General features: G+C 44.5%; 1 protein-coding gene across 4 annotated transcripts; it reads right to left on the reverse strand.

Annotated features, from left to right (window-relative positions):
- Positions 1 to 4,143: 4,143 nt before the first annotated feature.
- On the reverse strand, positions 4,144 to 27,735 carry LOC109896573 (protein SCAF11). Of its 4 annotated transcripts, none has more exons than XM_020490827.2 (16): positions 27,508 to 27,734; positions 25,845 to 25,940; positions 20,068 to 20,131; positions 19,787 to 19,932; positions 19,522 to 19,605; positions 19,303 to 19,385; positions 13,728 to 13,804; positions 13,604 to 13,641; positions 11,378 to 11,448; positions 11,001 to 11,123; positions 9,171 to 9,271; positions 6,621 to 8,795; positions 6,120 to 6,424; positions 5,781 to 5,939; positions 5,459 to 5,578; positions 4,144 to 5,098 (listed from the first exon to the last, which is right to left on the reverse strand). In XM_020490827.2, the coding sequence occupies exons 3-16, from the start codon at positions 20,087 to 20,089 to the stop codon at positions 5,003 to 5,005; spliced, it is 3,600 nt and encodes a 1,199-aa protein (XP_020346416.1). In that variant the 5' UTR covers positions 20,090 to 20,131; positions 25,845 to 25,940; positions 27,508 to 27,734; the 3' UTR covers positions 4,144 to 5,002. The 4 variants fall into 4 exon arrangements, with proteins under 4 accessions (XP_020346416.1, XP_020346419.1, XP_020346417.1 ...); XM_020490830.2 differs by having other exon boundaries at positions 4,151 to 5,098; positions 5,459 to 5,569; XM_020490829.2 differs by having other exon boundaries at positions 4,541 to 5,098; positions 5,781 to 5,936; positions 27,508 to 27,735.
- Between the last annotated feature and the right edge of the window lie 23 nt (positions 27,736 to 27,758).

Consider the following 27,758-nt stretch of genomic DNA (forward strand, 5'->3'; position numbering starts at 1 on the left):
TATCTGACTAAGTTTTGTAAAAAATATATACACTGCTCAAAAAAATAAAGGGAACACTAAAATAACACATCCTAGATCTGAATGAATGAAATATTCTTATTAAATACTTTTTTCTTTACATAGTTGAATGTGCTGACAACAAAATCACACAAAAATGATCAATGGAAATCAAATGTATCAACCCATGGAGGTCTGGATTTGGAGTCACACAAAATTAAAGTGGAAAACCACACTACAGGCTGATCCAACTCTGATGTAATGTCCTCCAAAATGAGGCTCAGTAGTGTGTGTGGCCTCCACGTGCCTGTATGACCTCCCTACAACGCCTGGGCATGCTCCTGATGAGGTGGCGGATGGTCTCCTGAGGGATTTCCTCCCAGACCGGGACTAAAGCATCCGCCAACTCCTGGACTGTCTGTGGTGCGAGACATGGATGGAGCGAGACATGATGTCCCAGATGTGCTCAATTGGATTCAGGTCTGGGGAACGGGCGGGCCAGTCCATAGCATCAATGCCTTCCTCTTGCAGGAACTGCTGACACTCCAGCCACATGAGGTCTAGCATTGTCTTGCATTAGGAGGAACCCAGGGCCAACCGCACCAGCATATGGTCTCACAAGGGGTCTGAGGATCTCATCTCGGTACCTAATGGCAGTCATTCTACCTCTGGCGAGCACATGGAGGGCTGTGCGGCCCCCCAAAGAAATGCCACCCCACACCATGACTGACCCACCGCCAAACCGGTCATGCTGGAGGATGTTGCAGGCAGCAGAACGTTCTCCACGGCGTCTCCAGACTGTCATGTCTGTCACATGTGCTCAGTGTGAACCTGCTTTCATCTGTGAAGAGCACAGGGCACCAGTGGCAAATTTGCCAATCTTGATGGTTCTCTGGCAAATGAAAAATGTCCTGCATGGTGTTGGGCTGTAAGCACAACCCCCACCTGTGGACGTCAGGGGCCCTCATACCACCCTCATCAAATCAAAATCAAATCAAATGTATTTATATAGCCCTTCGTACATCAGCTGATATCTCAAAGTGCTGTACAGAAACCCAGCCTAAAACCCCAAACAGCAAGCAATACAGGTGTAGAAGCACGGTGGCTAGGAAAAACTCCCTAGAAAGGCCAAAACCTAGGAAGAAACCTAGAGAGGAACCAGGCTATGTGGGGTGGCCAGTCCTCTTCTGGCTGTGCCGGGTGGAGATTATAACAGAACATGTCCAAGATGTTCAAATGTTCATAAATGACCAGCATGGTCGTATAATGATAAGGCAGAACAGTTGAAACTGGAGCAGCAGCACGGTCAGATGGACTGGGGACAGCAAGGAGTCATCATGTCAGGTAGTCCTGGGGCATGGTCCTAGGGCTCAGGTCCTCCGAGAGAGAGAAAAAAAGAGAGAATTAGAGAGAGCATATGTGGGGTGGCCAGTCCTCTTCTGGCTGTGCCGGGTGGAGATTATAACAGAACATGGCCAAGATGTTCAAATGTTCATAAATGACCAGCATGTTCGAATAATAAGAAGGCAGAACAGTTGAAACTGGAGCAGCAGCACGGCCAGGTGGACTGGGGACAGCAAGGAGTCATCATGTCAGGTAATCCTGGGGCATGGTCCTAGGGCTCAGGTCCTCCGAGAGAGAGAAAGAGAGAAGGAGAGAATTAGAGAACGCACACTTAGATTCACACAGGACACCGAATAGGACAGGAGAAGTACTCCAGATATGACAAACTGACCCTAGCCCCCTGACACGTAAACTACTGCAGCATAAATACTGGAGGCTGAGACAGGAGGGGTCAGGAGACACTGTGGACCCATCTGAGGACACCCCCGGACAGGGCCAAACAGAAAGGATATAACCCCACCCACTTTGCCAAAGCACAGCCCCCACACCACTAGAGGGATATCTTCAACCACCAACTTACCATCCTGAGACAGGGCCGAGTATAGCCCAAAGATCTCCGCCATGGCACAACCCAAGGGGGGCGCCAACCCAGACAGGATGACCACATCAGTGAATCAACCCACTCAGGTGACACACCCCTTCCAGGGACGGCATGAGAGAGCCCCAGTAAGCCAGTGACTCAGCCCCTGTAATAGGGTTAGAGGCAGAGAATCCCAGTGGAAAGAGGGGAACCGGCCAGGCAGAGACAGCAAGGGCGGTTCGTTGCTCCAGAGCCTTTCCGTTCACCTTCCCACTCCTGGGCCAGACTACACTCAATCATATGACCCACTGAAGAGATGAGTCTTCAGTAAAGACTTAAAGGTTGAGACCGAGTTTGCGTCTCTGACATGGGTAGGCAGACCGTTCCATAAAAATGGAGCTCTATAGGAGAGCTGGAGTCCGTTTCTGACCGTTTGAGCAGACACATGCACATTTGTGGCCAGCTGGAGGTCATTTTGCAGGGCTCTGGCAGTGCTCCTCCTTGGACAAAGGCGGAGGTAGCGGTCATGCTGCTGGGTTGTTGCCCTCCTACGGCCTCCTCCACATCTCCTGATGTACTGGCCTGTCTCCTTGTAGCGCCTCCATGCTCTGGACACTACGCTGACAGACACAGCAAACCTTCTTGCCACAGCTCTCATTGATGTCCATCCTGGATGAGCTGCACTACCTGAGCCACTTGTGTGGGTTGTAGACTCCGTCTCATGCTACCACTAGAGTGAAAGCACCGCCAGCATTCAAAAGTGACCAAAACATCAGCCAGGAAGCATAGGAACTGAGAAGTGGTCTGTGGTCACCACCTGCAGAACCACTCCTTTAGTGGTGGTGTCTTGCTAATTGCCTATAATTTCCACCTGTTGTCTATTCCATTTGCACAACAGCATGTGCAATTTATTGTCAATCAGTGTTGCTTCCTAAGCGGACAGTTTGATTTCACAGAAGTGTGATTGACTTGGAGTTACATTGTGTTGTTTAAGTGTTCCCTTTCTTTTTGTTGAGCAGTGTATATGTTAGCTCTTCAAAATCCACCATATAGCCTACATGATCAGATTATTATTATGGACAAAAGAGCGAGATTATTTATACTTGTAAGACGGAAGCCAAAAATCGATCATGTCACAAGAATAAATCACTTGATATTTACTGGAAAGGAGTATCAGTCATCACCTTGCACTTTCACCACCTGATTTCTTTCCCGATGAGCCCTAATGGGAGGATCATACATGTCATTGTGTGACTCCAAGGTTACTTCGATATGGTTATTAAGCCTATCAATATTTGCACATAAAAACATTTCCACCCACATTTTCGCATGATTAATTTTACCAACACAAAAAGATCCCATCTTGTCCAGTGTATTCTTTGTCAACATTTGGAAAGTTGACCGTAAAATGTTCTGTTTCCATCAGGCTTGTCATGGTATGTTTTATCCGACATGTACTTTACTTGCATAAAAAGGTTGGATGGAAACCTGGTGCGTGTCATAACAGAAAAACGGCGGATGCACAACCAAATTTCTAAAATTCACCTGGTGTATTCTACAATTTTTACTGGATGAGACCCCAACCTAAGCGACTGTTTATGTCGCTTATAGCTGGAAAAGGCCCTGATTGCCAAAGTTCTGTGGATTGTCATGTTAACTGTGTTAAAATCTTTTTTATGAAATGGTGGGTTTATAAAAAAAAAAACCTGAGATGGTGTTGACAAAGGCTCGCCCTACTGGTGAAAATAGTGAAGCATATTTTCAAGTTAACATTCGACTGCTTGTGTGAAACATTGGCAAGTGGGTCTTCATGACCATAACAAAATATGTCTGTCCTGTGAAACTGAAAAATTATGATGCCCTTTTAGTGTTAACAGCTGTTTGAAAAGAACCTGAAATTTCAGTCTATTCTGGTGGAATGGAGTTTTGGCCTGCTAATTACAGCTACCTTTCAGTTTTCCCCTCCTCACACAGACCTCTTCCCAGACAGTCCTAGTTAAATTCTTGATTGAGAAATTGCTCTTTGCCAATAAGCTATTTATGTATATTTTCTTAAATGATTTTTTAAAACAACCACAGTAAAGTACATAATAGTTACCCAGAAATGATTTGATAGAGAAAAACAGCTGCATTGGACCTTTACAAAATAGAAATTCTGATGTTAAAATTGATGGATGAGGTCAATAACTTTTCCATGATTGACCACAAACATACACACATAGCCAGACATGAAGCAGCTCATTTATTTCATTGCTCTCTGGTTATTTCGCAGCACATTTAACAAGTAAGGGACATGGCCGTTTTCACCTGATCTGCCAGACCCATACCGTACGCTACAAATTCACTGCTGATTGGACAACTCATCACCAACTCTCAACCAATGAAGTCCCTGATACAATTACACTCAAAGACATATCCAGTCTACAAGCTTTGAGCTGTGACGACTAAGGATGCATTCTGATATTTTTTTCCACTAATTGGTCTTTTGACCAATCAGATCTTTTCCAGAGCTGATCTGATTGGTCAAAATACCAATTAGTGGAAAAAGATCAGAATTGGGCTGCACTTGTGATGCAGCCTAGACAGTCATAAAGGCAATGCACTATTACCTAGGCTTTCTCCAGAATGATCATAATATAATATTTATAAAACAAAAACAAAATGAGAAACAATGACAATACTTTTTAACTAAGAAGTAATTAGGAGGTCCCCGGTGGAGAAGGAGAAATTCATCATACCAGCTGGCTCCACGAGAGGGTGCTCTGCTCTGTACTACCCATAGCACCATGTCCATCTCACCAGAGAACAGGTGCTAACCTTACTGCTCCAGCTACTCTGGGCATCTATCTCATAGTAGTTCCCAAGCCACAAGATCTGCTTGAAATAACGGTCTTCTCACACTACAGTTTCCGATTGGATTATTTCTAAACAAAATATGAAATCTATAGAAAAATCTTCATTCAAGGTAAGAGATATCAAAAGTCGGGCTCCAGTCTGTCAGCCGGGAGGCTGTTACACCTGGTAGAAATTGCACTTAAGCAGATGGGTTGAGACCGTTTCCCCCTCAGCAGATGTCAGGGTTCATTTCTTGCGAGCGTGTTTGTATTTGTCCACGTAGGCCTTCACCAAGTTTGCCACTTTCCCAGAGTTGACCTCTCCACTCTTGCTGTGGCAGACCTGAAATGTAAAATGCCCTCAGCAAATCAAAAAATTCTAAACAGACTGTTTTGATTTGTTGGACACCCTATGAGTTCTGCTGGGTTATTTATCTTATTTTTAATGCTCCTTAAAGCTAAGTATTGTTGATACTCCTAAAAGTGAAGTATTTCTTATACTACTAAAATCTAAGTGTACTCCTAAAAGCTAAGTATTTTAATACTCCTAAAAACTATGTATTTATAATACTACTAAAAGCTAAGTGTTCTCCTGAAAGCTAAGCAGTTTTTGTACTACTGAAAGCTAAGCAGTTTTAATACACCTAAAAGCTAAGTTCAAATACCAATGTCAAAATGTTACTGGAGGTTTATAACCACTCACTTTTTCAACTGCTTTGCGTACAATCTCCTTGTATTCGTCCTTGGTGATGTCCTTGTTTTGGTAGTAGGGTTTCATGGCTGCTTTCACTTCATTGACAGCTCTCTCATGGATCTGTTGTTTCTAATACAGATATCAAGTTAAGAAATCTAGTTCTAATCTAATAAAAGGATCTTTAATTATCTGGGTCAGAATGCAAACACAAATCATTCACTAGCAAAGTAGCTCCCCACAGTATATACAAAAGAGAAAGTTTAGGAAGCCACTTGAGAATATTGAGAACATTGCCTGGTGCTGTGGTTGTTATTAGTGGCGGTGACATTACCTTTTCTTTCTTGGAGCTGTCTGGGGGGGCGGCCCTACTGTGTTGGGTGGTGGAGGATGGCATGGCCATGCTGTGGGCCTGGGCTGTGGTGGCACCACCTACTTTGGTCATGGTGGGCATGAAGGGGGCTTTGCCATGGCCTGCCATGCTGCTCATCATCTGGGAAAGAGACATGGAGACACTACTATGCAAATACAACACACTTCTGAAAGTGCTATCCCGGAAATACACTATCTACAGTTGATTGAATTAAGTATGTGAGAAGTGAAAATACTCAAACATTGATTGGGTCCAGAAGATTATATTTTGACAAAGGATACAAAATTCTCCTGTCCTTACCTGTGTTGTGCGGCTATCTGCCTGTATGGCAGTCATGCTGCCCTGCTGCATGGGAGGTGGTGGTGGAGGTGGTGGCGGGAGGCCCTGGGCAGCTGTCACAGGGACCTGCAGGAGAGGCACTGAGGAGTGGTGGTGCATGGGGACCTGAGGAGGCATCCCGAAGGGGGGTGGTTGCAGGCTGACAGGTGGGCCTCGCGGGCCCATTGGGTAATGCAGGATGTTCATTTGGGGAGGCATGACGTTCAGGGCGGGTGGAGCTTCTCCTTGGGCATTGGGCTGGGCATTGGTCTCACTCTGAGCTGGGTCTGAATAGATAAAAACAAATATCAAGAATAATATTAGATTACCTAACGTTTTACCTTACGTTTTACATTGGTGGAAGAAGTCGGATCCACATCAACTGCGCAACAGGCATCAGCAATACCATTTCGATATGCACAGTGAAACTGGTAACAGTAATGAGTGCATACACGCCATGTTACACAATCTAAGGGTTCTGACCTGCTGTTGACGTCTCCTCCTGCCTGCTCCAGCTGCCAGAGCCTGCACCTCCCCCTCGATCTCTCCTGGAGTAATAGTTCTGCACGTCTGCAGGGAGTGTCCTCCGCACAGCCCAGCTGGAAGCTGATGACCAGCCGGAGCGGTCCATCATCGATTCGCCCATCTCAGGCTCCTTCCTGCGGCCGCCACGGTTCTCGTTGAACCGGCTGTATGCGTCGCTCCCTGAATTGTTTGAGGTCCCTGAGAATGTGTTTCTGGGCTGCCAGCGGTTTTCTGCCTGCTCTCCCTGTTGGTTGGAGGTTCCGTAGGCGCCCCGGCCTCGTCCTGTGCCTCGTCCACGATCTCCGCACCAGCTCTTATCTTCCCAGCGAGGGCCACTTGTCACCCTGGCCTCTGTGTCAGCACGCGCCTTCTCCATAACCCAGTCAGGATTTTCCCTGCTGGGGGAAACATCTGCAAAGCCACCGTTTTCAGTGCGGCCCGTGTCTCTGGCCGGCCTCTCTGGGAAATTCCTTCGAGAGGAGTCGCTACCCGGCCCAGGCCTCCATCCATCTCCAGTCCAGCGATTCCTCTTCCGTGGTGACTGTCCCCCTGAGTCTGGGCGCTCCGGGGATGACCCTCTTCGGTAGGACCTGTTTCTGGACCTGGAACTAGATCTGGAACGACTCTTAGAGCGCTTCCTGTTTTTCCTCTCACGGCTATGGTCACGGCTACGACCCATCCTGGGAGCGTCCCTCTCAGCGTCCCGTTCCCTGCTGCGGCTGGAGGGGGGGCTGCCCGAGGCCTGGCGCTCCTTGTTGCGCTCCCGAGATCTGGACCGCGACCTCCTCGACGAATCCTGCTTCGACTCTCTCTTGGGAGACCAAGTGGTGGCAGCAGAGTGGAAGCGTGACTTGCGCTGCCTGCCATTCTTCCTTTCCTCTACCTTTTCCTCTCCGACCGAGCTCTCCCGCTCCTGCCTGCTACCATTCCTCTTGTCTTCCAGGGCCTGGCTTGTGGACTCGTGAGCTGCACTTTCAGTCTCTTTTGGTGGATCAGAGGCCAGGTTGGTGCTGCACTCACTGCTGGGTGAATCACAGTCTATCGGTATTGCTTCTGTGTCATCCTCAGACAGACCATCCTCTTTGCTGCCGGCTGCTGGTTTTTCATTTATGACATCCTTTGGATCATGCCTGTCCTCCTCGGACACTTTTGCTTCTGAGGCGCCTGAAACTTTCTGGGACGCATTCCCATCTGGAGAGTCACAACGAGTAGAGCCAGCGCAAGATTCAGGCTCTGCAGTAAGGCAGGGAGAGGCTTCTGCTTTCTCCTCCTCCACTGAGGCTTCATCATCTGATTTCACTTCTGTTGGATCGGCAGTGGCTTCCACAGCGTCAGCATCTTCCTCCCCAAGTTGTCCTGACTGCCCAGACTGGGGGCTCTCCAATGGTCTCTCTGGTGAGTTGGAAGAGGTGGGTGAGTTGCTTTTCTCTGGATCTTCTATTTGGTCCGGGTGTTTCTCCCCTGCACCTTGGTCCCTGTCGGGGGAGAGCCCAGGGGTATTCAGCTCTACATCTGACGATGGTGATTTCTGGTCCTCTTCCTCACCATCCTCTTCCTCCTTTCCACAATTCTCTTCCTCAGAAAGATCATCATCTTCGCATGGCTGGTCCTTCAGAGCATCACAAGCAGAAGGTTCGGGACGGCCATCCTCCTCGGTAGGGCTGGAGGTGCGCTGCACAGCCTGTGGGCTCACTGCAGTGTCTGAGAGCTGCTCCCTTTCCTCTACCTCTTTCCTCTGCTGTTCTAATTCCTCCTCCTCTTTGGCTTCCTCTTCTTCCTCACTTCCTGTTGGGCTACTGAGAACGACTTTGGAGGCCTTTTTTCTAGCTGGGGCTTTCCTCTTGGCGCTGGGCTTTCGCTGAGCTGCCCGTTTGCCTTTCCTCTTACCAGCGGCTGCGGTGCTTTTGCCCGCTTTTGTGGGTGGGTTTGTGGAAGTGTCGGAATCTGAAGAGTGGGACTGCGAAGATGCAGGGTCTTGTGTAGGAGCTTGTTCCTCAGCCCTGCTGTGGCGGCCAGAGCGCCTAGTCGTCAGGGCCTCTGTCTGTTTGGAGGGGCCTTTGGAGCCAGATCCACAGGTGCCCTTCTTCTCCTCTCCTTTGGAGCAGGTGACTGCGCAAACTCTTCCCTGAAAGACTATGATGAGACATAATCATGAATTTTAGAAGTATTGTGAGAAACTTAACAATGGTCTTATGTAGCATAAAATTAGGCATAACTTATGGATTAAAAGGTTTGGTTTTGGTGCCTTCACAAAACTGAACTCCTGATGCCAGGGTACTGCACAACCCACACACATGATGGAAATTATTCTGAAAAAGTATCTTACTGCCACAATGTAGCTTAGTGTAGCAAAGCAGCTTACAGTCCAGTCACCTTCCGTGATCTCATTCAAACTCCGTGATTCAAGCTAACATTTATACCAGGTTTTGGGAGGGGGGGCAAAATCCAAGAGGGTTCCTTTGAACAGACTCACTAAATGGTTGATAAGTATTTCAAAGCAGGACTCACCAAAATGCCCCGAGCTGAGAGGTGAAGCAATAGTAGAGAACGGTGAGAGGGGTCTCAGAGGAAAGGGGCTGCTACTCCACTCAGAGGGATGGAACAACTGCCTGGGAGGGAAATATCAGATCAGAGCTTCACTCCTCACAAAAACACACTTAAAATCACTGTTTCTATTGAAAAACTATCACCTTGCACAGGGTATTTAACTCACCCTACAACCTATATAATACACTGCTCAAAAAAATAAAGGAACAGTTAAACAACACAATGTAACTCCAAGTCAATCACACTTCTGTGAAATCAAACTGTCCACTTAGGAAGCAACACTGATTGACAATAAATTTTACATGCTGTTGTGCAAATGGAATAGACAACAGGTGGAAATTATAGGCAATTAGCAAGACACCCCCAATAAAGGAGTGGTTCTGCAGGTGGTGACCACAGACCACTTCTCAGTTCCTATGCTGCCTGGCTGATGTTTTGGTAACTTTTGAATGCTGGCGGTGCTTTCACTCTAGTGGTAGCATGAGACGGAGTCTACAACCCACATAAGTGGCTCAGGTAGTGCAGCTCATCCAGGATGGCACATCAGGAACTGCTGACACACTCCAGCCACATGAGGTCTAGCATTGTCTTGCATAAGGAGGAACCCAGCGCCAACCATGAGACGGAGTCTCGTAGTGTCCAGAGCATGGAGGCGCTACCAGGAGACATGCCAGTACATCAGGAGATGTGGAGGAGGCCGGAGGAGGGCAACAACCCAGCAGCAGGACCGCTACCTCCGCCTTTGTGCAAGGAGGAGCACTGCCAGAGCCCTGCAAAATGACCTCCAGCAGGCCACAAATGTGCATGTGTCTGCTCAAACGGTCAGAAACAGACTCCATGAGGGTGGTATGAGGGCCCGACGTCCACAGGTGGGGGTTGTGCTTTACAGCCCAACACCGTGCAGGATGTTTGGCATTTGCCAGAGTACACCATGATTGGCAAATTCGCCATTGGCGAATTTGACAGACGTGACAGAGTCTGGAAAAGCCGTGGAGAACGTTCTGCTGCCTGCAACATCCTCCAGCATGACCGGTTTGGCGGTGGCTCAGTCATGGTGTGGGGTGGCATTTCTTTGGGGAGGCCGCACGTGCTCGCCAGAGGTAGCCTGACTGCCATTAGGTTCCGAGATGAGATCCTCAGACTCCTTGTGAAACCATATGCTGGTGCGGTTGGCGCTGGGTTCCTCCTTATGCAAGACAATGCTAGACCTCATGTGGCTGGAGTGTGTCAGCAGTTCCTGCAAGAGGAAGGCATTGATGCTATGGACTGGCCCACCCATTCCCCAGACCTGAATCCAATTGAGCACATCTGGGACATCATGTCTCGCTCCATCCATGTCTCGCACCACAGACAGTCCAGGAGTTGGCGGATGCTTTAGTCCAGGTCTGGGAGGAGATCCCTCAGGAGACCATCCTCCACCTCATCAGGAGCATGCCCAGGCGTTGTAGGGAGGTCATACAGGCACGTGGAGGCTCACTACTGAGCCTCATTTTGACTTGTTTTAAGGACATTACATCAAAAGTTGGATCAGCCTGTAGTGTGGTTTTCCACTTTAATTTTGAGTGTGACTCCAAATCCAGACCTCCATGGGTTGATAAATTTGATTTCCATTGATAATTTGTGTGATTTTGTTGTCAGCATATTCAACTATGTAAAGAAAAAAGTATTTAATAAGAATATTTCATTCATTCAGATCTAGGATGTGTTATTTTAGTGTTCCCTTTATTTTTTTGAGCAGTGTATATACACACACTCCATCTACATACATTCATTGTGTGTGGACCAACTCACCTCGAGTTGCCACTGGCAGAAACGGGTACAGCAACAGGCAGAAATGGGCAGTCCTGTGTTTTGCGGCTACACTGTTTACAGTCATCCTCAGGCTCCTCCTCGGGCACCCAAAGGGGCTCTGCACTGCAGAGTAGACAAAGGACACAATATACACACAGAAAAAGGACATCTTTCACTGGTTGTCTTTTTTTAAGTCAAAAACATTAACTTGAGATAGATCCACTCTTTCTATTTCAACTTTGTTCTATTTCAACTTTGTTAGGACAATGATGATTAGAACAGGGTTTCCAACAAATTGTGAAGTACCATAAGAAGTAGTTACTGTGTCTCTGCTCGGGGAGCTGCAAATCAAAACGTTAACAAAGTGGCCTACTCACATGCACTGTGTCATAGTCCCCATTGCTGTGCCTGTCTGGGCCGCAGACCAAGAGCACAGAGGTCCTCTCACCTGGAAAAGAGAGAAAACCGTTCAGAAGGAGGCTTGGCTGTTGCAAATACCAGACAAGCACCCAGTGGGAACAAATGGGCCTATGAGGACAGGGGGCCACGTTGATACTACTTATTCTATGTCAGAGTATTATCGAAAACTCTTGGCTGAGCAAATACGAACATGGGAAATCTAAAATCAAATGTAATGTCAAATGCGCCGGATACAACTGGTGTAGATTTTACAGTGAAATGCTTCCCTAACAATGCAGAGTTTAAACAAAGTAGTAACACAAGAGAAATACAATAAAATACACAAGGAGATATATACAGGGAGTACCAGTACCAGATCAATGTGCAGAGGTACAAGGTATTTGAGGTAGATATGTACATGAAGGCAGGGTAGTGACTAGGCATCAGGATAGATAACAATAAGAGTAAAATAAATAAAGAGTAGCAGCAGCAAATGATGTGTGAGTATGTGAGTAGGCATGTGTAATGTCTATGTACAGTGCATTCAGAAAGTATTCAGGCCCCTCGACTTTCACCACATTTTGTTACGTTACAGCCTTATTCTAAAATTGATGAATTTTTTTTTCCCCCCTCAATCTACACACACACAACCCCATAATGACGAAGCAAAAACAGGCTTAGACATTACGGCAAATGTATTAAATATAACTGAAATATATTTCCATTAGTATTCAGACCCTTTACTCAAGACTTTGTTGAAGCACCTTTGGCAGTGATTACAGCCTTGAGTATTATTGGGTATTACGCTACAAGCTTGGCACACCTGTATTTGGAGAGTTTCTCCCATTCTGCTCTGCAGAATCTCTCAAGCTCTGTCAGGTTGGATGGAGAGCGTCGCTGCACAGCTATTTTCAGGTCTCTCCAGAGATGTTTGATCGGGTTCAAGTCCGGGCTCTGGCTGGGCCACTCAAGGACATTGAGACCTGTCCCGAATGCACTCCTGCGTTGTCTTGGCTGTATGCTTAGGGTTGTTGTCCTGTTCGAAGCTGAACCCTTGCCACATTCTGAGGGCCTGAGCAGGTTTTCATCAAGGATCTCTCTGTACTTTGTTCTGTTCATCTTTCCCTCCATCCTGACTAGTCTCCCAGTCCCTGCCGCTGAAAAACATCCCCACAGCATGATGCTGCCACCACCATGCTTCACGGTAGGGATGGTGGCAGGTTTCCTCCAGACGTGACGCTTGGCATTCTGGGCGAAGTGTTCAATCTTGATCAGACCAGATGATCTTGTTTCTCATAGGCTGAGTCTTTTGGCAAATTCCAAGCAGGCTGTCATGTGCCTTTTTACTGAGGAGTGGCTTCTGTTTGGCCACTCTACCATAAAGGCCTGATTGGTGGAGTGCTGCAGAGATGGTTGTCCTTCTGGAAGGTTCTCCCATCTCCACAGAGGAACTCTAGAGCTCTGTTAGAGTGACCATTGGGTTCTTGGTCACCTCCCTGACTAAGGCCCTCTCTAGGAAGAGTCTTTGTGGTTCCAAACTTTTTCCATTTAAGAATGGAGGCCACTGTGTTCTTGGGGACCTTCAATGCTGCAGAAATGTTTAGGTACCCTTCCCCAGATCTGTGCCTCGACACAATCCTGTCTCGGAGCTCTACGGACAATTGCTTCGACCTCATGGCTTGCTTTTTGCTCTGACATGCACTGTCAACTGTATGACCAGGTTTGTGCCTTTCCAAATCATGTCCCATCAATTGAATCTACCACAGGTGGATTCCAATTAAGTTGTAGAAACAAGATGCACCGGAGCTCAATTTCGAGTCTCATAGCAAAGTGTCTTAATACTTATGTAAGGTATTTTCATACACACACACACTTGCAAAAATGTCTAAACCTGTTTACGCTTTGTCATTATGGGGTATTGTATGTAGATTGAGGAAAACTATTTATTTAATCCATTTTAGAATAAGGCTGGAATGTAACAAAATGTGGAAAAAGACAAGGGGTCTGAATACTTAACGAATGCACTGTATGTGTGTTTGTGTTGGTATGCGTGTGTGCGTATGTAGTGTGAAACTTTTGTTTCTTAGTTGCATCGCATGCATTACATATCTGGACAGTTGGACTCTAAACCCATAAAATCTTGCAAGAACCGTACATATTTATTATGAAATAGATGCCCCTACAAGGGGTCTGAAATTACTAACCTTCTTCTTGCTCAACAAAGAGGGGTCATCATCGCTGCCTGGGGAAAACAATTTATCTTGTTACACCTCTTGAATAAAATGCCAACAAATGAGGGAAAGAAGATTTATGCGAGGAGACACATACATTTCCGAATAAGGCCTTTGACTTTGGCTTCTGATGTCCTCTCAGTCTTCGTTCTCCTCGATCTTCCTCCTTGTTTCCTTAAAAAAAAATACATTTGTCATAAAAGGAGACTAGATTCAGCCACAGGACAATTTTTTTTCTTGACCAGATGGTCAGGGGGCCAGAACAGGGGGCCAGAACTTGTAGACTGCAAATTAACTGCAAGAATCCCAAACAGATATTTGACTAAACATAATCATTTCAAACCTTGTTTACATTTTTGTGCAAAGAGAACTGTGTGTGTGTGTGTGTGTGTGTGGGGGGGGGGGCGCCAGTTGGGGAACCCTGGTGTCTATGGTTTACAAAGGATGGCGCGACAAACAAAAAACATCCAGTCAGTGACAGGTCCTGTGGGCAAAAACAGCTTGTTGATAAGGGGGTCAAGGGAGAATGGCAAGAATCGTGCAGGCTAACATGCAGGCCACAAACAGGCAAATAACAGCGCAGTACAACAGTGGTGTGAAGAATGGCATCTCGGAACACACAACTCCTGGGGACTATTTTCCTGGCACACATAAGGTCTCTTGATAGAAATTGAGCAACGTTTCCATGCCACAAAGATTTCCAGCTGAACTGGAGGCAAAGGGGGTCCGACCCAGTACTAGATGGGTGTACGTAATAAACTGGCCATGGAGTATATTTAAAAAATTATTGTTAACATATAACACCATATTAAGGTGGAGAAACAACTAGCAGGTGGCCACTGCACTGAGGCTAGAAAACACTGTCACCACTGATAAATCTACAAAATTCGATAATTTCAATAAGCATTTTTCTACAGCTGGCCATGCTTTCCACCTGGCTACCCCTACCCCGGCCAACAGCTCAGCAACCTCTGCAGCAACTTGCCCAAGCCTCCCCTGCTTCTCCTTCACCCAAATCCAGATAGCTGATGTTCTAAAAGAGTTGCAAAATCTGGATCACTACAAATTAGCTGGACTAGACAATCTGGACCCTCTCTTTCTAAAATTATCCGCCGAAATTGATGCAACCCCTATTACTAGCCTAGCCTGTTCAACCTCTCTTTCGTATCGTCTGAGATCCCCAAAGATTGGAAAGCTGCCGCGGTCATCCCCCTTTTAAAAGCGGGAGACACTCTAGACCCAAACTGTTATAGACCTATATCCATCCTGCCCTGCCTTTCTAAAATCTTTGAAAGCCAAGTTAACAAACAGATCACCGACCATTTCGAATCCCACCGTACCTTCTCCACTATGCCATCTGGTTTCTGAGCTGGTCATGGGTGCACCTCAGCCACGCTCAAGGTCCTAAACGATATCATAACCGCCATGCAGCCATCTTCATCGACCTGGCCAAGGCTTTTGACTCTGTCAATCACCACATTCTTATCGGCAGACTCAATAGCCTTGGCTTCTCAAATGCCTGCCTGGCCTGGTTCACCAACTACTTCTCAGATAGAGTTCAGTGTGTCAAATCGGAAGGCCTGTTGTCCGGATCTCTGGCAGTCTCTATGGGGGTGCCACAGGGTTAAAATCTCAGGCAGACTCTTTTCTCTGTATATATCAATGATGTCGCTCTTGCTGCTGGTGATTCTCTGATCAGCATCTACGCAGACTGTATACATCTGGCCCTTCTTTGGACACTGTGCTAACAAACCTCAAAAGAGCTTCAATGCCATACAACACTCCTTCCGTGGCCTCCAACTGCTCTTAAATGCTAGTAAAACTAAATGCATGCTCTTCAACCGATTGCTGCCTGCACCCGCCCACCCGACTCAGGACGGTTCTGACTTAGAATATGTGGGCAACTACAAATATCTAGGTGTCTGGTTAGACTGTAAACTCTCCTTCCAGACTCACATTAAGCATCTTCAATCCAAAATTAAATCTAGAATCGGCTTCCTATTTTGCAACAAAGCCTCCTTCACTCATGCTGCCAAACATACCCTCGTAAAACTGACTATCCTACATATCCTTGACTTCAGCAGTCATTTACAAAATAGCCTCCAACACTCTACTCAGCAAACTGAATGTAGTCTATCACAGTATCATCCGTTTTGTCACCAAAGCCCCATTTACTACCCACCACTGCGACCTGTATGCTCTCGTTGGCTGGCCCTCACTACATATTCGTCGCCAAACCCACTGGCTCCAGGTCATCAATAAGTCTTTGCTAGGTTAAGCCCGCCTTATGTCAGCTCACTGGTCACCATAGCAACACCCACCTGTAGCACGCGCTCCAGCAGGTATATTTCACTGGTCATCCCCAAAGCCAACTGCTCTTTTGGCCACCTTCCCTTCCAGTTCTCAGCAGCCAATGACTGGAACGAATTGCAAAAATCACTGAAGCTGGAGACTTGTGTCTCCCTCTCTAACTTTAAGCATCAGCTGTCAGAGCAGCTTACCGATCACTGTACTTGTACACAGCCAATCTGTAAATAGCACACCCAACTACCTCATCCTCATATTGTTATTTTTACTCTTTTGCACCCCAGTATCTCTACTTGCACATCATCATCTGCACATCTATCCTTCCAGTGTTAATGCTAAATTGTAATTATTTCACCTCTATGGCCTATTTATTGCCTTACGTCCCTGCTCTTCTACATTTGCACACACTGTACATAGACTTTTTCTACTGTGTTATTGACTACATTTGTTTATCCCATGTGTAACTCTTTGTTGTTTTTGTCGCACTGCTTTGCTTTATCTTGGCCAGGATGCAGTTGTAAATGAGAACTTGCTCTCAACTGGCCTACCTGGTTAAATCAAGGTGAATAAAATAAAAAAATAAAAGGTGGGAACAGAAAGACACCCGACAACAGAAAGAGTTGGCTGCTACTATGCAAGAGATTGTGGGGAAATTACCTCTGCCCTCGACTTGCAATTAAAACTGCTAAATTAATCTCTTGCACTGCTCACTTAATCAAATGTTCCAGCTGTCTTGATATCCTAGCAAGAAACCATATTGATATAGCAACGCTCCAAGAAATACACCTACTCCAAAGGCATGCAGATGGAAAAGCTGCCAGTTTCTACAAATGTTTCTGTATTCTATCAGCCCTAAAGGTGTAATCATATTAATACAAACTCAAAATCACCATCTTGGTTAAGGCGAAGACCAAGACGGCAGAATCCCTTTCCTTAAATGTATCCGTAATGGAAATAAAAGTGCCTTTATTTATATGTAGCTCCACCTTTGTTTGATCCCAAGTTTTTGGATTCTCTGAACAGCCTATTGTTAGAATTAACTGAAATTCAACTAGTTTTTGGGACAGATCTAATAAAGACCAACTACAATCCACACACAACCAAGGCTCTCCAACATATACTCTCTGATTACAACCTCATTGATGCCCATCATTGATGTCCTAAAGCAAGAGTGCACTTTCTACTCAGAGTACTCGATTTCTCTCTTATCTATACCTTTATTTTCTAAAATTAAGAAAATAGAAATTCGACGTAGTGCCTTCAGAAAATATTCAGACCCCTTGACTTTTTACACATTTTGTTACGTTACAGTCTCCTAAAATTGACTAAATTATTTCCCCCCCATATCAATCTACACACAATACCCCGTAATGACAAAGCGAAAACAGGTTTTTAGAAGTTTTTATTCAGACCATTTGCTATATGACTCTAAATTGAGCTCAGGCGCATCATGTTTCCATTGATTATCCTTGATGTTTCATCAAATTGATTGGAGTCCACCCGTGGTAAATTCAACTGACTGAACATGATTTGGAAAGAGACACACCTGTCTATATAAGGTCCCACAATTGACAGTCCATGTCAGAGCAAAAACCAAGCCATGAGTTCGAAGGAATTGTCCGTAGAGCAACAAGACAGGATTGTGTCGAGGCACAGATCTGAGGAAGGATACCAAAACATTTCTGCAGCATTGAAAGTCCCCAAAAAGAAAGTGGGCTCCATCATTCTTTAATGGAAGAAGCTTGGAACCACCAAGACTGAGTAATTAGGAGAGAATTAGTTAGGAGAGAAGGGCCTTGGTCAGGGAGATGACCAAGAACCCGATGGTCACTCTGACAGAGTTCTATAGTTCCTCTGTGGAGATGAGAGAACCTTCCAGAAGGACAACCATCTCTGCAACACTCCACCAATCAGGCCTTTATGGTAGTGGTCAAACGGAAGCCCCTCAGGAAAAATAGGCAAATGGCAGCCTGCTTAGAGCTTGCCCAAAGGCTTCTAAAGCCTCTCAGACCATGAGAAACAATATTCTCTGGTCTGATGAAACCAAGATTAAACTATTTGGCCTGAATGGCAAGCGTCACGTCACGTCTGTTGGCAGCATCATGCTGTGGGGATGTTTTTCAGTGGCAGGGACTGGAAGACTAGTCAGGATCGAGGCAAAGATGAATAGAGCAAAGTACAGAGATCCTTGATATAAACCTGCTCCAGAGCACTTAGAACCTCAGACTGGGGCGAAGGTTCACCTTCCAACAGGACAATGACCCTAAGAACACAGCCAATACAACGCAGAAGTGGCTTCGGGACAAGTCTCTGAATGTCCTTGAGTGGCCCAGCCAGAGCCTGGACTTGAACCCGATCCAACATCTCTGGAGAGACCTGAAAATAGCTGTGTAGCAATGCTCTCCCATCCAACCCAACAGAGCTTGAGAGGATCTGCAGAGAAGAATGAGATAAACTCCCCCAAATACAGGTGTGCCAAGATTTTATCATCATACCCAATAAGACTCGATGCTGTAATTGCTGCCAAAGGTGCTTAAACAAAGAACTGAGTAAAAGGTCTGAATAATTATGCAAATATGATATCAGTTTGTTATTTTTAGTAAAAATGTCTAAACCCATTTTTGCTTTGTCATTATGGGGTATTGTGTGAAGATTGATGAGGAAAAAAGTTAATACATTTTAGAATAAGGCTTTAAAGTAACAATGTGGAGAAGGTCAAGGGGTCTGAATATTTTCAGAAGGCACTGTATGAGCTTGTCTGATCATCACGCTTACTACTGCCAACTACAAATGCCAGAATTCTATGGAATGCCATTAAAGGTTTTATAAAAAATAATGCAACTACATTTGCATCTCGGTTGAATAAATCATAAAAATCATCATGGGAAATGTTAACTGCATTTTCAAACAAACTGCACTTTCAAACAACCCTTTTTTCAGACCAGGTACCTATTACTATTTCCAAAGTCAAGACAGAACTTAATTTATTGACAAGATTAAGCAGAATTTCTTTACATACCAATTGTATTACTACAACATTCTGTGTGATCAATATAATAATTTCTCTGTATGTATTTCTTTAGTGTTATTATCCTTTAGAGTACAGGTACATGTGGTATAAACTAAGTGTGTAAATTAACATGTATATTGTACCTGTAACTCCCACCTCCAACAAAAAAATGACAAAACAAATAAAAACGTGGTAAAAAATGAATATAATAATGCACCGCAAAGTGACTGCCATTAAGCTGCACACTGTTTGAATGCTCCCCAAGTTTAAAGAGAACGTTTCGACCACAAAGGGTCTTTGTCAGGTTAACTCTGCAGCAGGGCAACCTTTTCACTAACGCAAGACCTCTACTCACTTTAACAAACAGCCACTGGCTTCTGGGTCTGTGCAGCCACACTTCTCTGGCTCTGATTGGCTGACTCTCTTCTTCACAGGAACCTGAGATTCACATCACAACTGAAGTCACAGCACATAAATTCTCCATGCAGTGACTAAAGTTATAATATAGCTTGTGAATGCCATTTATAAATCATGAAACATAGAAGGCAGAGCCTGTGGAGAAACCCCTGCTTACCGTCACACATCCCAGCACAGCGTCACGTTTGTAGACAACATTGAAAGGCTGCCTGTCCACTGGGCAGGATGGAACTGCCTGCAACTTAAAAACAGACAAACAAAAAAAAACATCAGTCCACACACATTTTAACCATTCATCGTCTCCTGAGCCTCACCGGGAGTAAGACCATGGCTTATCACAATAGACAACTTGCCAGTTGCAGCACTATCTGTTGCCAATGAGAGTGCTGTGTCTAGGGGGTAGGACAGTATATGGTGCTTACCTCTGCCCATCTGAGGAGGCAGCTGAGGCAGAATAAATGGCAGCAGCTGTCGGGCATGGCCAGGACACAGCGGGCCAGGGCGCCCAGGCAGATAGGACACCGCTCCGCCTCTTCCGGCTCCGGGTCTCCCTCTGGAGTCTGTCCGTCTGACAACCAGAGAGAGGTGGCACAACAGCTTGTCATTCAAGAACACACTTGAGGGTAGAGACGTTTAAATTAAACCATGGTGCCAAAGCCCACTGAAAGATCTTTTTCATGATGACTGGCTGGCAGTTACTTACCATTTCCCGATTCACCCGTCATCTTTGTCACTGTGTTGCTTTGTCCCTAATGACCAGATGACCCCTGGAAATAAAAATGTATGAGAGATTCTTGTTAACAACCCAGTCACAGTGCCATCATTTAATTACATTGAACTTGAGATGTGTGTGTAACCAAATTGTCAAGCAAGTTTTCCATAGACTTTAATGCATTATTTACACAATGGACATCTTAATCCTTAAGAGTCTACTGACACACATGTCCGTTTAAACTAGAGATATCACAGTATTTTTGCATGGACTGCTTCGCAATCCACCGCATCCGACTATGTCGGCCTTCCGCATCTGCGGTGGAAGGTGGCCGAGCTATAGCTGTGTTTGTCAGACCACGAGACATCCCAAAAATCTGTCTTCTCACGAAATGTCTGTAGCATCCGAACGGCCTACAAACTATTACTACTCTATGGAAAGGGGAGACTCTCACGAACCCAGCGATGTTCTCTGTTTTTTTAGGTCTCACTGCTTTAGTAAGAACTTCTCACTTGTAAGTAATTGTAAAATAGATTTCTGGGGGTTGTATTTTTTTATAGGTACTCAAATGTATCTATCCCATTGTCTGTGAACATCTAATGATAACCGGTCAGCCCATAATTTAAATGCATCATCAATCATACTTGGCTTAAAGTCACTGTCCATTACAATTTCTCGCAGGTAGATCAGGTCTGTTTAGATGCATTTTATTTTGGTGATCTTTGTCCAGATCTTTATAGTGTTATTTATACAGGTATTTTCTATCTTCCGAGTGTGTGCATTGATTGTCTTCATAAATATAGTTGCACTTATAGTTTTTCCATTTGGTGGATTCCATTTAGGTGTTGATGCCAGGTTTATCCAAACAAAAAATTATTTTAGTTGGTCAGCTATATAATAATTCATTAGGTTTGGTAATGCTAGTCCCCCTGCTTATTTACATTGTTTTAAGTTGGACACAGACTGTTAATCCTCTCCATATGAATTTACTCAGGAGTTTATCCCACTGTTTAAAAGTGTTTGGAGTAATAGTTTTTGATAAGATTCTGGAACAGGAATAAAAAATCTTGGGAGGACATTAATTTTAATAGTTTCAATTCTTCCTGTTATTGTTAAAAGGCACCAATGTACATATTTGTAGGTAGGTCCTGTTTAACTGGTTTCCCAGAATTGCAAAGTCAAGTCTTGGGGAATAGTAATCAATAAGTATTTCAGTTTATTTTGATCCCATTTAAGTTTAAACTTAGTTTTGATGTTTTGGGATATTGGTTGACCTGGTTGATATTGGTTGACAGTAATTAGTTCTGATTTCCCAGTATTTAGTTTGTATCCAGATACAACACTATTGTTTTATTTCATCCATAGCGGCGGGAACTCTAGAGAATAATGTACCATTTACCCTTATTCTGACATTTGGTGTTTTGTACATCATTTGCAGCAAGTTCAGGAAAGTTTCACTAAAGTATTATTTGTTTCTGCATCTAGAGTTAGCATAAGCAATTAGTTTTTTCTTGAGCGTGTTCCATTCCATTATTTATTTCTATGAATTTAACTAGGCAAGTCAGTTAAGAGCAAATTCTTATTTACAAATGACGGCCTACCCCGGACAATGCTGGGCTAAATGAGCGCCTCCGTATGGGACTTCCAAACACGGCCGGATGTGATACAGCCTGGATTCAAACCAGGGACTGCAGTGACGCCTCTAGCACGGAGATGCAGTGCCTTAGACCGCTGCGCCAATCACATTAAACGTTTGCCTAACATTATCGCTCAGAAGTCTGCTGGACACAAAACCCATTTGCTCAGAGTTTATGATATCTGGGATTATATTACTTAATCTGTTTGCAAAAATTGATGTAAGCAATTTTTTTTCGCCGTTCAGCAACAATATTGGTCGATACGATGCACATTCTGCTGGATCTTTACCTTCTTTATGAAGAACAGTAATAATAGCGGAGTTCCAGGTTGGTATGTACTAGAGGTCGACCGATTAGGATTTTTCCAGCGACTACTGGAGGACCAAAAAAAGGCGATACCGATTCATTAGCAGTTATATATATATACACAATGCTCAACAAAAATAAAGGGAACACTTAAACAACACAATGCAACTCCAAGTCAATCACACTTCTGTGAAATCAAACTGTCCACTTAGGAAGCAACACTGATTGACAAATTGCACATGCTGTTGTGCAAATGGAATAGACAACAGGTGGAAATTATAGGCAATTAGCAAGACACCCCCAATAAAGGAGTGATTCTGCAGGTGGTGACCACAGACCACTTCTCAGTTCCTATGCTTCCTGGCTGATGTTTTGGTCACTTTTGAATGCTGGCGGTGCTTTCACTCTAGTGGTAGCATGAGACGGAGTCTACAACCCACACAAGTGGCTCAGGTAGTGCAGCTCATCCAGGATGGCACATCAATGCGAGCTGTGGCAAGAAGGTTTGCTGTGTCTGTCAGGGTAGTGTCCAGAGCATGGAGGCGCTACCAGGAGACAGGCCAGTACATCAGGAGATGTGGAGGAGGCCGTAGGAGGGCAACAACCCAGGAGCAGGACCGCTACCTCCACCTTTGTGCAAGGAGGAGCAGGAGGAGCACTGCCAGAGCCCTGCAAAATGACCTCCAGCAGGCCACAAATGTGCATGTGTCTTCTCAAACGGTCAGAAACATGAGGGCCCGACGTCCACAGGAGGGGGTTGTGCTTACAGCCCAACACCGTGCAGGACGTTTTTCATTTGCCAGAGAACACCAAGATTGGCAAATTCGCCACTGGCGCCCTGTGCTCTTCACAGATGAAAGCAGGTTCACACTGAGCACGTGACAGACGTGACAGTCTGGACACGCCGTGGAGAATGTTCTGCTGCCTGCAACATCCTCCAGCATGACCGGTTTGGCGGTGGGTCAGTCATGGGTGGCATTTCTTTGGGGGGGCCGCACAGCCCTCCATGTGCTTGCCAGAGGTAGCCTGACTGCCATTAGGTACCGAGATGAGATCCTCAGATCCCTTGTGAGACCATATGCTGGTGCGGTTAGCCCTGGGTTCCTCGTAATGCAATACAATGCTAGACCTCATGTGGCTGGAGTGTGTCAGCAGTTCCTGCAAGAGGAAGGCATTGATGCTATGGACTGGCCCGCCCGTTCCCCAGGCCTGAATCCAATTGAGCACATCTGGGACATCACGTCTCGCTCCAGGTCTGGGAGGAGATCCCTCAGGAGACCATCCGCCACCTCATTAGGAGCATGCCCAGGCGTTGTAGGGAGGTCATACAGGCACGTGGAGGCCACACACACTCACACACCTCATTTTGACTTGTTTTAAGGACAATACACATCAAAGTTGGATCAGCCTGTAGTGTGGTTTTCCACTTTAATTTTGAGTGTGACTCCAAATCCAGACCTCCATGGGTTGATAAATTTGATTTCCATTGATCATTTTTGTGTGATTTTGTTGTCAGCACATTCAACTATGTAAAGAAAAAAGTATTTAATAAGAATATTTCATTCATTCAGATCTAGGATGTGTTATTTTAGTGTTCTCTTTCATTTTTTGAGCAGTGTATATTTAAATATATATTTGCAATAATGACAATTACCACAATACTGAATGAACACTTATATTAACTTAATGTAACACACCAATAAAAAAATCAATTTAGCCTCAAATAAATAATGAAACATGTTCAATTTGGTTTAAATACTGCAAAAACCAAGTTTTGGAGAAGAAAGTAATATGTGCCATGTAAAAATGTGTGCCATGTAAAAAAGCTAACGTTTAAGTTCCTTGCTCAGAACATATGAAAGTTGGTGGTTCCTTTTAACATGAGACTTCAATATTCCAAGGTAAGAGGTTTTAGGTTGTAGTTAATATAGTATTTATAGGACTATTTCTCTCTATACCATTTGTATTTCATATACCTTTGACTATTGGATGTTCTTATAGGCACTATAGTATTGCTAGTGTAACAGTATAGCTTGTGTCCCCCTCCTCGCCCCTACCTGGGCTCGAACCAGGAACACATCTACAACAGCCACACTCGAAGCATCGTTACCCATCGCTCCACAAAAGCTGCGGACCTTGCAGCGCAAGGGGAATAACTACTCCAAATCTAAAAGTGAGTGACGTTTGAAACAGTATTAGCGCACACCCAGCTAACTAGCTAGCCATTTCACATTGGTTACACCAGCCATTAGGCTGATAGGCTTGAAGTCATAAACAGCGCTGTGCTTGCAAAGAGCTGCTGGCAAAACTCACAAAAGTGCTGTTTGAATGAATGATTACGTGCCTGCTGCTGATCAGTCAGACTGCTCTATCAAATCAGACTTAATTATAACATAATAACACACAGAAATACGAGCCTTTGGTCATTAATATGATCGAATCCGGAAACTATCATTTCGAAAACAAAACGTTTATTATTTCAGTGAAATATGGAACCATTCAGTATTTTATCTAACGGGTGGCATCTAAATATTCTTGTTACATTGCACAACGTTCAATGAATGTCATAATTACGTAAAATTCTGGCAAAATAGTTCGCAATGAGCCAGGCAGCCCAAACTATTGCATATACCCTGACTCTGTGTGCAATGAACGCAAGAGAAATTAAACAAAATCCCCTGGTTAATATTGCCTGCTAAACTGGATTAGTAGTTATAACGAGTGATTATGATTGATTGTTTTTCATAAGATAAGTTTAATGCTAGCTAGCAATTTACCTTGGCTTCTACTGCATTCGCGTAACAGGCAGGCCACTCTTGGAGTGCAATGGTTAGAGCGTTGGACTAGTTAACTGTGAGGTTGCAAGATTGGAACCCCTGAGCTGTCAAGGTGAAAATCTGTCGTTCTGCCCCTGAACAAGGCAGTTAACCCACAGTTCCTAGGCAGTCATTGAAAATAAGAATGTGTTCTTAACTGACTTGCCTAGTTAAATAAAAAGGTATAAAAAAACATTTTTTATTTAAAATAATCGGAAATCGGCGCCCAAAAATACCGATTTCCGATTGTTATGAAAACTTGAAATCGGCCATTCCGATTAATCGGTCGACCTCTATGCCACAGGGTTCAATTCTCGGGCAGACTCTTTTCTCTGTTATTCATCAATGATGTTGTTCTTACTGCTGGTGATTCTCTGATCCACCTCTGCGCAGATGACACCATTCTTTACACATCTGGCCCTTCTTTGGACACTGTGTTATCAAACCTCCAGATGAGCTTCAATGCCATACAACACTCCTTCCGTGGCCTCCACCTGCTCTTAAATGCTAGTAAAACTAAATGCATGCTCTTCAACCGATTGCTGCCCGCACCCGCCCGACTAGCATCACTACTCGGGACGGTTCTGACTTAGAATATGTGGACATCTACAAATATCTAGGTGTCTGGTTAGACTGTAAACTCTCCTTCCAGACTCACATTAAGCATCTCCAATCCAAAATTAAATCTAGAATCGGCTTCCTATTTTGCAACAAAGCCTCCTTCACTCATGCTACCAAACATACCCTTGTAAAACTGACTATCCTACATATGCTTGACTTCAGCAATCATTTAAAAAATAGCCTTCAACACTCTACTCAACAAACTGGATGTAGTCTATCACAGTGCCATCCGTTTTGTCACCAAAGCCCCATATACTACCCACCACTGCAACCTGTATACTCTCGTTGGCTGACCCTCGCTTCATATTCGGCTCCAGGTCTTCCATTAGTCTTTGCTAAGTAAAGCCCCGCCTTATCTCAGCTCACTGGTCACCATAGCAGCACCCACCTGTAGCACGTGCTCCAGCAGGTATATTTCACTGGTCATCCCCAAATCCAACTCCTGTTTTGGCCGCCGTTCCTTCCAGTTCTCTGCTGCCAATGACTGGAACGAATTGCAAAAATCACTGAAGCTGGAGACTTATGTCTCCCTCACTAACTTTAAGCATCAGCTGTCAGAGCAGCTTACTGATCACTGCACCTGTACACTGCCCAACTGTAAATAGCCCACCCATCTACCCAATCATCATATTGTTATTTATTTTTGCTCTTTTGCACACCAGTATCTCTACTTGCACATCCTCATGTGCACATCTATCACTCCAGCGCTAATGCTAAATTGTAATTATTTCGCTACTATGGCCTATTTATTGCCTTACCTCCCTAACCTTACTACACTTGCACACACTGTATGTATATTTTTCTATTGTGTTATTGACTGTACGTTTGTTTATCCCATGTGTAACTCTGTGTTGTTGTTTTTGTCGCACTGCTTTGCTATATATTGGCCAGATCGCAGTTGTAAATGAGAACTTGTTCTCAACTGGCCTACCTGGTTAAATAAAGGTTAAATTAAATAAACTTCAAAAAACAAAAATATACACTGTCACAAAGTGTACATAGCCAGTTGATAAGTCAACGTCTGCTTGGTGAGTGGAGCAACGGGAAAGTTTGTACAGCTGAATGCATTCAACTTAAATGTGTCTTCCGCATTTAACCTCTGAATCAGGAAGCAAAACAACACCGTCCAGTGAAAGCCAGAGCAAACGGGTTTACCACAGTGGCAAGGGTACCACAAAAGGCCTTGCTTAGCCAATCTGTCAGCTCTGACTAAAATACAGGCAGGCCTGGACAGAGGCAAAAAGATTCAAATTAAATGGGTTACACTGGTCACTGAAACCAACACTCTCTACAATGTCAAAATAACTAAACGTTAACTAGCCATATTCTATCATCCAATGCCATCTTGGATTCTTTAATTTACCAGCTAGTCAGCTAGCTTCCTACCATTTAGTAAATTTGGCAAGTTGTGGTCTTATATTATATTTTCTGTCCAGCTAGCTAACCAAATACCTCGCAGCTAGCTATCACGTAAGTTACCATTTAATTTAGTAAACATTATGAAATGCCGTGCGGTCGCTGACGTTGACAATTTAAACTTTGATGTGGCCCATGTGTGATGTAACACGACCCTTCAACTTATAATATTAGAAGTGTGTACTAGTCCCCCTCAAAAGTCAACTAACTTGTTTCGCTGGTTAACTAGCTACTTGTTCTTTCTACTAGTTTGATAACTAAGTTAACTAGCTAGCGTTAGCTGGCCAGTTTGCAATTCAGATAACGGTAACAAGACGGTCATGATCAGGCGCTAGTCAGCTAATTTACCTCACTACTTTTGGTTGATATAGGCTAGCCAGCTGTTAGCCTACGTCAGCTGGCTAGTAACCACGTATTTGTATTTATTGTATTTAGGTCAGCAACAAGAAACATGTTCATAGCTAGCTAGTTAATTATTCAACTTGATTGGCTAACGAGACTGGTTTGGCCTACAGTACAGACGCTATATTTGCCACGATAACAGCTACCTAGCTAGCAGCTAACGATATTCTTTTTTTGTTAACGATACTTTTGCTTGCTAAATTGGTTAGCTAGCTACGTGTTTGTTGACTTACCCGAAGCTAAATCAATAGCAAAAAAATTGGCCTGGTTGTTTATTTTTTGTTGTCCCACTTATTTCCGTGTATATGGTTAGTCTCCAAAGCTAGACGAGAACCTGAACATAGCCGGATAGATTGCACTGCTAACTCGTTATACATTTAAGAACGTCTCGGCCACATGTCTCGATGTCTGAAACCTGTGAAGTTTAAAAGGCACCGCACAGTGTCGCTGCAATACATTTTACACTAGGGAAGAAATCCTTCAA

This window comes from Oncorhynchus kisutch, linkage group LG19, assembly GCF_002021735.2.
Source record: "Oncorhynchus kisutch isolate 150728-3 linkage group LG19, Okis_V2, whole genome shotgun sequence".
Classification (NCBI taxonomy): domain Eukaryota; kingdom Metazoa; phylum Chordata; class Actinopteri; order Salmoniformes; family Salmonidae; genus Oncorhynchus; species Oncorhynchus kisutch.